This window comes from Arachis ipaensis, chromosome B4, assembly GCF_059453495.1.
Source record: "Arachis ipaensis isolate K30076 ecotype BB chromosome B4, ASM5945349v1, whole genome shotgun sequence".
Taxonomy (NCBI): Eukaryota; Viridiplantae; Streptophyta; class Magnoliopsida; order Fabales; family Fabaceae; genus Arachis; species Arachis ipaensis.
The window spans coordinates 21,124,745-21,137,267 of NC_142439.1; the positions used below are offsets into that span (position 1 = coordinate 21,124,745).

Here is a 12,523-nt window from a genome sequence, read left to right on the forward strand (position 1 = left end):
AATGCTCATACGGTGATCAATCATGCAGTCATTAGTCCTCATACCAATGACAAATAATAAAAGAAAACACATATTAATTTATTTCATGCTAGACATGATAGACTTTGCATTAAAAGAAAAAAAAAAGAAAAAAAAAAAAGAGGAAAACAATGCTACATGCTAGGATGTCGTGTATGCATAATAATTTGGTGCGCCCCACGTTTGTCTATATAATACATGTATATACTACTAACCACCAATGCCTCTAATCGTCATGTATATATCACACAGAAGGAAGAAATTTATTATGAAACAATTCATATAAAGTAAATATGGCAAATTCTTCCTTCTTCACATTCCTTCTCCTTTTGCTTCTTTACACCATTGTAGCCTCAGCCAACAATCCTAATGATGATGAGATAGTCCCAAGTGACAATGTGTTCACACTCCAAGTTCCAACATTAGATGATAGCATTTTGGATAATCTTCTTTCTTTTGGTTATTATCTTAAAAGTTGTCCTGAATTTGAATCCATCCTACATAACAAAATCAAAGTATGGATTCAAAAGGATCACACTTTGGCAGCTAGTCTTCTCAGGTTGCATTTTCATGATTGCGCTGTTAGGGTATGTATGTACTTTTCATAACTATTAAACTAAATTTATTTTCGTCACTAACTGATATTTAAAATTCTAAAGCGTGTTGATAAAGCAATGGGCACAGTCGCAGATATGACCCCTGCAAAATCGTGACTAGCTACGCTTTGTTTTTACTTTTGACACGTTTTTAACCGTGACAAAATCTAAATTTTTTTGTAGTGTCTAAACATTAAATTGTAAATTCTCTAAAGAGTGAGCTAAAAAAATAATTTCGACAATAAAAAATGAACTGAGATTGACTAATCCAAAAAATAATTTCTTATATATTTTCATTTATTTTACTCTTATTTTTATAAATGGGATTAGAAATTAGAAAAAAAAAAAAAAACCAACATTAGAGATGCTCTTGAATGATTCTTTAAGATCCGAACACAAATTACTTGATCAATTATTTGATACAGGGCTGTGATGGGTCCATTCTATTGGACCATGATGGGAGTGAGAGAAGAGCAGAAGCAAGCAAGAAGCTGAGGGGGTTTAAAGTGATTAATGATATAAAGGAAGAGTTAGAGAGAAGTTGCCCCAACACAGTGTCTTGTGCTGACATTCTAAGTGCAGCTGCAAGGGATGCCACTGTTGAATTGGGTGGACCCTATTGGGCAGTTCCTTATGGTAGAAAAGATGGCAGAATCTCCATTGCTAAAGAAGCTCAAATCATTCCCATTGGCCGTGAAAATATTACTTCTTTGATTGAGTTCTTTCAATCCAAGGGCTTGACTCTCCTTGACTTAGTTGTTCTTTCAGGTAATCTAACTAAATATTTATAACTCAACTATTATTCTTTCAATTTTATTATGGGTTACTTTTATATTACTATTTTTTTAATAACTAACATGTATTCTCTTTGGTTTATTAATTAAAAAATAATTAAAAATTTTAACGTTTTTGACATAAAAAAGACATAATTTTAACCTTTTTAACATAAAAAGAACATAATTACAAAATTAAAAGGATTGTAAGAATTAAAAAAAAGTTATAGGGACCTAATTAAAAATTGGGAAGTTCTATGGTGGCATTGGTTTTGGTGGCCAAGGGTGGTATAAATTTGACCAACAAGTAAAATATTGACACATGGCAAAAAAAAATTAAATCTAAAACTAAAATGATTTTCTCTTTCTTATAATTTCTTATAATTACTTTTATCAAAATAATTTTTTATAATTTTTTTGTAATTATAAAAATAATTTAAAAAAATATTAAAATAATTTTTTAATTATATTTTTAATTATTATTTAATTATTGTTTTTATTTTTAAAAAATAATTTTTTATAATTATTTTTATAATTATTTTTACTAAAATAATTTTTTATAATTATTTTTATTTTATTATTATTATATTTAATAATTTCTAAAAATAATACCAAAATTATTTTTAATTATTTTTATTATTATTTTTTATCAAAATAAATTTTTTTATAATTATTTTTTCTTTTTGTAATTTTGGAAAACTAAAACCAAAATAATATTCTTTCTCTTATAATTTTTTATGATTATTTTTAAACTAACACCAAGAGGGAAAATATCATTTTAGTGTTAGTTTTTTAAAATTATAAAAAAATAAAAATAAATTATTTTTTAGAAATAAAAATAATAATAAAAGTAATTAAAAAATAATTTTGGTGTTATTTTTAGAAATTACTAAAAATAATAATAATAAAAATAATTAAAAAATAAAAATAATAATAAAAAATTATTTTAGTAAAAAAATTATAAAAATTATTTTTAAAAAATAAAAATAATAATAATAAAATAATAATTATAAATTAATTATAAAATTATTTTGGTGTTATTTTTTTAAAATTATTTTTTATAATTATGAAAATAATTATAAGAAATTATTTTGATAAAAATAATCATAAAAAATTACAAGAGAGAGAATTATTTTTATTTTAGATTTAATTTTCTTGTTATATGTCAATATTTTATTTGTTGGTCAAACTTATGCCATTTTTAGCCACTAAAACCAATGCCATTATAGAACTTCCCTTAAAAATTTGGTAAAATTATAAAGACCAACACAATAATTAAATCTTTTTTAACTAAATGTTAACCGTATTTAGTGTATGAATAGTATTATTTTTTAATTTTTTTAACCTTAATTATGATTATTCATAGAATACTATATTTTAACTAATCTTGTTTGAATTGTGTCTATTCATAGACTAGTTGTTTTTGGACATTCCATGCAGTATAGAGTTCAGCCCTATTGTATATCACTAATAACATGTTAATTAAAAAGCAATGATATGGGTAGGTTATTCAGAATCTAATGATAAGATGCATGTAATTGAATTCTTTGATTTGATATAATTCTATGATCAACACTCTTTTGGTTAAAGTGATAGATAAAATGATCCTTTTTCAATAGTATTAAATTTAAATCATCTTAATTTCGCTCTTCTCACCTTTTAATAAGAGAGATTTTTTTTTGTTTACATTATTCCGATGGATCAAAGATTAATAATTCGCTGTAGATCTGAACTTTATTTAAAGGTCTGTCACAAGTTGATAAGTTACTACATGTATAAGGCGGAATTCAAAACTCTCTTTTAACAATAGATATATTAAATCAAATTAATTAAATTTTAAATAATAAAATTTGAGTAGTAGTTAAAGCCCAAAATAAACCAAAAAAAAAGTTTTCAATTCCATGGTTTATTTTCAAGCACCCTTTTAAACCAATAAAGTGCTAGCTAGCTTAGACTTAATTGGGAAATATTAGCAAGAAATTGCTTAAAAATGTTGAACTAAACATTCCTATATTACCAATGCATTTGTAGGGTCTCATACAATTGGAAGAAGTTCATGTGGATCCATTCAATATAGGCTATACAACTACCAAGGGACTGGAAAACCAGACCCAACAATAGATCCAAAGTATCTGAATTTCTTGCAAAGAAAGTGTAGGTGGGCCTCAGAGTATGTGGATCTTGATGCCACAACTCCAAACAAATTTGACAACAATTACTACATTAACCTCAGCAAAAGAATGGGGTTGTTGTACACAGACCAATTGCTTTATTCTGATCCAAGAACTTCACCACTTGTTTCTGCATTGGCTTCAACACCCTCCATTTTCCAACATCAATTTGCTGTGTCTATGTCCAAGTTTGGAGTAATTGATGTTCTCACTGCTCAGGATGAAGGAGAAATCAGGACCAATTGCAATTTTGTCAATGCTTATTGATGAATATTGATTAATTCTCTGTTTTTTTTTTCTTTTATTTGTACTTTGATCTTGTTATTTTCTACTTAATTTCTTCTTTTGGTGCATACTCTTACTGTTGAAATTGTTACATCATATATTAATTTTATTTCAAATGTGACAAAAAATAAGCACGCTAGATGATAATATCAAAACATTAAAGTGAAACTACCACAATGGCCCAAACTTACTGAATTTACAGAAAGGCCCTATCTTACTTGGTTAGAAACCTCCACCAACTTGTTGAAATTAAATTCTTAGCAACGATGGAGGGAGGACTACAACCCTTCAATGGGAATCCTTCTTTTTGAGGACAAATATAAAGCTTGGCCGAGCACTCTCATGTCCATCTTGAAAATCATCGACCTAGGGATGCAACATTATATGGATGTTGAAGTTCTACAAAAATGGTTATACAAATTTCATGTTTTACATTTTTTTCTTAAGTTTTGAAAGTCGAATCGGTGATATAAACTTAAAAATTCAAAAGTTTAATTAAAGTTTAACTCGAGTTGAAATAGAATATAATTAAATAATATATTTATGAGTAAAGTATCATTTTTGGCTCCAACGTTTTGGATAAGTTCTAAAGTTGTCCCTAACGTTTCAATCGTCCTATTTAAGTCCCTGACCTTTCAAAATTGACTCAATGTTGTCCTGCCGTTAAGGATCTGTTAACAGAATTGACGGCAGGACAAAATTGAGACGATTTTGAAACGTTAGGGACTCAAATAGAACGAAAATGTTGGGAACAAAAATGATACATAGAAATAAATTTTAATTTTATTCTTAAATAATTTTATACTTAAAGTTATAAGTTAATATAAAAATATAAAAAAATTTATTTAGAATGAAAGTAGTGTGATGAAGTATAATTTACTTAGATGTGATTAAAAAATAATTGAATATTATATACAGTAAAAAATTGATATTATTTAAGGATAAAATTAAAATTTATTTCTATGTATCATTTTTGTCACCAACGTTTTCGTTCTATTTGAGTCCTTAACGTTTCAAAATCGTCTCAATTTTGTCCTGCCGTCAATTCTGTTAACGGATCCTTAACGGTAGGACAACATTGAGCCAATTTTGAAACGTTAGGGACTTAAATAGGACGATTGAAATGTTAGGGACAACTTTGGAACTTACTCCAAACGTTGGGGACAAAAATAATACTTTACTCTATATTTATATGATCTGGATCTCAAAATTATGAGTTTTGTACAGTCATTTAATAAAATAATTATTTTTTATATTTAATAAAAAAACAATAACAACAAAAATAGTTTCACACATTTTATATAACAGATAAATTTAATTTTTTCTTTAAAAAAAGAAGCTCAACATATAAAGTGGAGTACAAAGAACATAAACACGGATAAAACAAAATAAATAAAGGAAAGACAAACAAAGCAAACGAACATAAATAATTATCCCTTTGTCATCTCTGCCATTGCCATCAACAACAAAAGGAGTCTGCACCTAACCACTCCTTATAATTCAGAAATGACATGTTAATAATCGGGTTAAGTACTAAAATTGTCCCTAAGGTAAGGTGCGAAAATCAAATTCGTCCCCGATCTTTTTTCGTTATTAAAATCATCCTCAACGTTCAAAAACGCTTTAAAATCATCATTTCCCAAATTCTTGGACCAAAATACCCTCATCATCATCATTCTCCTCTTCACCTTCCTCACCCCACTACCTCCACTGCCAAAACAGAAGCCTACGCCCAACGCGAACCCACCACCACCACCAGCAGTATCATCATGGTCATCATCACCATCATCAGAACTTTTCCCAAAATCAACCAAAATCAACCAGAAGTCCAAGATGAACAAGAACCCACCACCACCACCACCATTATCATCATGGTCATCATCATTATCATCATCAGAAGAAGAACAACAAAACTCAAAACAGAACCCACCACCACCCCCACTATCATCATCAACACCAGAACCCACCATCACCCACACCTCAGAAAACCATAACTCAGAATAATCAACAAATTTACTTTGAACAATAATCAACAAATTCAGCAACAACAATATTCCAAATTTAAGCCAAATCACAAAAAATTAAATTATAGATATTCCAAAATAAATTTCACAAAAAATTCAGAAATTCTACAACAAAAATCCAGTTCACAGAAGAAGGAGAATGAGAAGGAGAAGGAGAAGAAGAAGAAGAATGGGCAAAGAACAGGCGGTGAGGGCGAGGAGGAGGAACAGTGGCGGATCACAGGCGGCAGGGCGGCGGTGCGGCGGGGCGGCGGTATAGCGGTGCGGCAGTGCGGCTTCCCTTCCCTCCCCTCCACCCCCTTCTTGCGCCCCACCCCCTTCTTTCTCTCCCCCCGTTTCTCTTTATACCCCTTTCTTTCCTTTCTTTTTTATTTATTTTATAATTTTTTAAATGAGGGGTAGTTTGGTAATAATAAAAATAAAATTGGTAAAAATGATGATTTTAAAGCGTTTTTGAACGTTGAGGATGGTTTTAATAACGAAAAAAGGTCGGGGACGATTTTGATTTTGACCCAAGACGTTAAGGACGAAAACAATACTTAACCCTTAATAATCTCCTCAACTCCTTTTTCTTTGTTCTGAAAAATCCTTCTGTTTCTTTCTAGCCATATGTTCTAGATGATCATACAAAAGCACATCATCCATCTCTTGCACTCCTCCTTCCTATGTGATATCTCAGTCCAACTTTGGAAATTCTCTTTCAACGTATCTGGACAAGTCCATTGTCTACCAACATATGATATCCAAGCACACCAAACTTGCCAAGAAAAACTACAGCCAAGAAACAAGTGGTGACCATATTCAACACCTTTATTACATAAGACACATAAAGTATCTTGTGGGTTAATAACCCCAAATCGACTCAATCTCTCCTTCGTACTGACCTGCCAGTCAAGACAAACTAAACAAACAACTCTACTTTTGGTGGAACTAGCCCTTTCCAAATAGTCCTAGTAAAATTGTAGCTTGTTATATCCTCCAAAACCATTTTCGCCTGCAACACCTACACAAATGAGTTAGTAGAAAAAACTCCTTGTTTATCATATTTCCACACAACTCTATCCTCTCTACCATATGAAATTCTGACCAGCCTTAATGTATCGTGTAGTTGGTTCACTATATCCAACTCCCATTGGAATAGTCCTCTCCTCCATTAAAAGTTTCATATTCACTCTAACCCATCTTAAAACTCACAATCCCCTATCACCAATCCTCTTTGATTTGAAACTGAGAAGGGTCTTGGAAAACGATCTTTTAAAGAAACTCCAAGAAGCCAGACATCCTCCCAGAAATGAGTTCCTCTCCCATCACCAACCTCAATAGACAGTCCAGTAATCATCTTTTGTCTAACTTCTTGGTTCGTGAACTGTAACTGACAAATATCCCTTCACAGACCTTCCGAGTAGGTAATTCCTGGGTGGACAGAGGAACATTTGGATTCAGGTTATTATAGGAGCAGGCCACCTTCTTCCACAACGGGTACTCCTCCTTTGAAAAGCGCTACCACCACCTAAACAGAAGAGCTGTGTTGCGAACCAAAGCATCTCCAACTCCCAACCCTCCTAGCCTTTTAGGAGCCTACACCACTTCCCACTTAATCAAAGCCATACCATTCCTCCCATCCTCCTTACTCTATAGAAATTTTTTTTTGCAGAGAAATTAGCTTCTCTGCAACAGCCTTAGGCATTTTATATAAGCTCAAATAATAAGTCGGAAGGCTATTCAACATAGATTTGATAAGCACCAACTTACTGGCTTTATTAGAGCCTTTACTTTTCAGAGGCTAATTTTTTCTTCCACGTTGTCTATTATTAGCTTCCAAGTCTTAACTAACCTCGGATTTGCTCCTAGCAAGATACCCAGATATTTAAATGGGAGAGTGGCTTCCTTACAGCCCAACATACTACACATACGTTGTATCCACTTCTCGTCACAATTAATAGAAATCAAGCTAGATTTATCAAAATTAATGCTTAAACCTGACATCAGCTCAAAGCACCGAAGCAGCCTCTTGTAATTCTTAATGGTCTCTTCCTTGGATGGGCAGAACAAAATAGTATCATCTGCAAAATGAAGATGCGACAACTCAATATGATCTCTCCCAACCAACAACTGAGATATGCAACCGTTTCTAACAGCTTCTCCAATCATCCTATGAACAAAAAAAGAGACAGAGAATCGCCTTGTCGCAGGCCTCTTTCCATCTTGAATGGCTTAGAAGGCGAGTCGTTTATCAACATTGACATAGAACACATACTGGCACACTCCATAACCCAACTTCTCCATCTTCGTCCAAATCCCATCTTTTGCAATACAAGGTCCATAAAACTCCACTTGACTCTATCATATGCTTTCTGGAAATCTAACTTTATTATTGCCACTTTCTTCTTCCTTAGTTTGATCCACTGAACAGTTTCGTACGCAATGAGGGCCCATCATGAATCTTCCGACCCTTGACAAAAGCACTCTATGTCTCGCCTACTAGCTCTGGCATAACTGCTCGCATTCTCCTAACTAGCAGATTCGAGATTACCTTATACACACACCCCACCACCATACTGATTGGTTGAAAGTCTTTGATTTTCTTAGCACCAGTAAATTTGGGGGGCCAACTTCACCCAAGTGACATTAGCATCTGACGGTAACCTGGAAGATTGGAAAAAGTCTAGTATCGCTACTGTGAATTCAGAGCCAATTTTATCCCAACACTTCTTTATAAAGTTCATGTTGTAACCATCACTTTATGGAGTCTTAGATGATTCACAATCCCACATTGTCTGTCTAACCTCCTGAGGTGTCGGCAGTAACTCTAAAGCCATAGCATCCTCCTCACTGACCATTTTCACCAGACCATCTCTGAACCCTACAATAAGAGATTTCTTTTGATGATATAAATCCTTGTAAAACTCCTTGATGGCATAATCATAGCTTGATTCCTGATCAATCAACCATTAATAACCAGAGTATCAATCTTATTTTTCCTCCTCCTCGCAGAAGCTAAGTTGTGAAAATATCTCGTATTTTTATCCATGTACCTCGGATGCCTAGACCTCGACATCTGCTTTCAATGTAGTTCATTCCTCACATACCATTTTTTATAGCAAGCAACTAGTACCCTCCTTCTTGCTTCCACCGTCCCATCATGAACCCCGTTATCCACCATTTCATCTATCTTCTTAATCTCTTCCTCAAACATAATTTTGTTGTCCATATCACCAATATTATCTCTATGCCATCTTCTTAAGGAACCGTCAAAGCCTTCAATTTATTGGTGAATTGTACATCTTCCAAGCCTCCTCCATTTCTCCTTAACCATCCTTAAAAATCCTTCATATGTAAACCATGAATCTAGACTTTGGAACAGTCTCGCTCCGTCCCTTAGCCTCTTATTTTCCACTATAATAGGGTAGTGATCTAACAAGTCCACCCCCTCTTAAGCGAGTCCCAGAAAATGTCTCAAGCCATTCCAAACTAATCAGAGCTCTATCAATACGGCTACAGAATTGTCCTTTGAACCCTGTAAATTTACGATCAGTAATCGACAAGTCCACCAAATTCATGTCACTTATCCAATTATTCTTGAAATCTACCGCCAATAAACATAAGTTATCAGTGCCTCGCCTTTCTTCCACCTATACAATCTCATTAAAGTTCCTAAAAAACAAGGACCCTGACACAAACTAACTACGTAACCTATTTTCTCTCACACAACAAGTTTCTCTTCTCTAGTATGTACATCATAAACAAAAAAAAAAGCACAGTTAACATTATTCTCCGACAATATTCCTTCAACACACAACTACCTCTCTCTTTTATAGCAATTTCTTATTTTAAACAAACCATCATCCCACATTAACAATAGTTCATCAGATGTCCCATCATACTCTACATACTCCCAGCCACTCTGCACAACTATTTCCTCAAACTTTCAAAACATTAAACCTTATCACTAACAGATAAATCTAAATTAAAAATGAAAAGAAACCAAAATTGTATTTCTAAGCCAAATCTATAGTATAAAATGATAGAATAACACTTCAATTCGTGCAAAATCTATTACCTAATTTAATCAATTTGTGTAAAACTTGTCAAACGGAAAAAAACACCCACATATTAGTAGATAATAAATCCAGCCACATGTACAACCCCATTAAATATAAGAAATATATTTTTTTAATATTTGGTTTTATAAATTAAAATGACACACATTTATTATTTGATAAAATATATATGATTCATACTAGATATGTCATATATGTATGCTAACTTTATGCACAATAATAATCAAATAGACATGATTCATATTAGATATATAATTTGACCCCTTTAGTTTGTCCCCAACTATATATCTGATCTATACCCTTAAAGGGAAACTTCACTCATATAGTCATAGTCTCCTTTCCTCTTTACCTTATCACATCACCTTCATTGAGCTTCACCTCCAAAAAGTTTCTTTGGACAATTCTCACATACTAAAGTCCCTTTCAATATTGTTTTAGATTAACTAAGCTCTAGTACTTTGGTTTTTTGTATGATCATCAAATCTTCTTGCATGGCTAGTACTAGTAGTAGTAATGATGCATCATTTTCATTTCTCTCTACAACTTCCACAAAAACAACCCTCTTCTTATTGTTGATCTTTTTATCTTTACACTTCACTATGGCCACCCAAGAACACACCCTCTCTACTCCGTTAACTTCTAAAAAGGATGGTGCCATGATGAAGATGATGAAACTAGCTGCGTCAACAAGAAGAAGAGGAGTAGGCAGTGAAAAAATCCATGTTCATGCTGATAATAATAATGAAGTGATGAAGAATGGTCTAAAGAGATCAGGAAAATCTATTAGGATTCCAAAGTCTTCAACAACACTTCAATGGCAAAAGAGAATCTTCAATGACAATGAGCATGAAGTTCCTAGTGGTCCAAACCCAATTTCCAATTAGCAGGTAACATCAATGTACCAATTATGCTAGAACACAAAAAAAAAAAAAAAAAAAAACGAAAAATTAAGTAATATCAAGGCAAGGTTTGTGATAAATTTTTCAGTTTCTGTTTTTTTTTTTTCACTTTAATTTGTTCTCTGTTGATCTCTCCTTTTGATATGTATATAATATATAAATTTTTGGCCCTGATTATCTTACTATATCATATATAGTATATATTAATTAATGAATTTGCCAAAAGAAAAAAAATAGTATCAATAATGTTTGGGATTGAAATGATTGTCACATACCAATCATAAGGACATGAAAGAAATGCGCTGTGTATGCATGATATTCTTAATTATTCAAAGTAATCATGATGTTTATATATTATTATTGCTGATTTTGTCATTATTGTTATGGTCATAGATACATATACACACGCGCTCTTTCTATGTCTTTCAATTCGATAATAGTAGAGAGTTGCTTTACCTAGCTATAGACAACATATAATATATATGAATAGCAATTTTATCATTAGTTAATAAGAGAAATGTTAAAAAGTCATCCGAATATAATTTATTATTTTTTATTATTATTTTTTGTTATTAATTTAATTTTTTTAATATAGTAATCTAACAATATACTTTAATCTATATTTTTAAATATTAATGATTAACTAATAACAAAAAATAATAAATTACGATAACTCTTTAATATTTCTCCAATAATAAATCGATCAATCACTCAAACTTCACACGAGCTTATTTTAGTTGTAATTGTAATTTGCTTTCTTATTGCTGGTAATTTATTTTCTATGCCCACAACTCAAGAGGAAAATAAGTAATAAATTTGGGCGGGGGGAGAAGAATCCTTTTTCTTTGGAAAATAAGTTCGCCTCTATTAATTAACATTTCTTAATTATATTAAGACTTTAATTTTAATATATAATCGATTAATTATATTCATTTTTTTAATAACAATTATTTTTGTTAATAAGACATTACGGTACATGTACAACACTATCTTATATTAACAATTTATCAAAATTAATTTTTTTACATTAAACAAAATAATAAACAAATATGACATTCTTACTAATACTCACACTCTATGATCAATTTTATAATAAGTATTATTGATTACTTTTTATATATAATATGAATCTACAATTTTTTTTTTGTTTGGTGTCATATAATATGATATAAATTTATGAGTTTAATTTTGATGCATTAATAATATAAAATATTTTATACAATCGTGTAATTATATTTATTTTTTTGAATAATTATTCACGTAATTATTTTTATATTAATTATATTTATTTTTTTAAATAATTATTCACATAATTAATATAAAAATAATTATTTTTATTGATATGATATTATATAATTAGATGTAACGTATAAAATTATTTTACGGTGTATCAAAATTAAATGGATGAATCTATATATTAAAACTCTAAAGACTAAAGAGATATATACATGCATGCATGGAAAACTAATATAAATATTACTAAAACAGAGAGAGTAATGAATGTGGGGTAAATTAAATGATTCAGTTGTTAAACGGCACCACCGTGCAAGTGGCTCAGTAGGCATTGGACAATGGTCCAATCAACTATGAAAGTAATGATTCATTCAAAACTACAATGGCTACGAGGCAGAACAAATTATGAAAGAAACCTCACTCATCAACAATTACATGCCATTGTTTTGCGTGAAAAAGTTAT

The 12,523-nt window shown here is 31.1% G+C and overlaps 1 protein-coding gene across 1 annotated transcript; it reads left to right on the top strand.

The window, feature by feature from the left end:
* The first annotated feature begins 311 nt into the window (after nt 1-311).
* On the top strand, nt 312-3,825 carry LOC107637663 (peroxidase 7-like). Its single transcript, XM_016341039.3, has 3 exons — nt 312-605; nt 1,040-1,382; nt 3,419-3,825. The coding sequence occupies exons 1-3, from the start codon at nt 312-314 to the stop codon at nt 3,823-3,825; spliced, it is 1,044 nt and encodes a 347-aa protein (XP_016196525.1).
* Nucleotides 3,826-12,523: the final 8,698 nt, after the last annotated feature.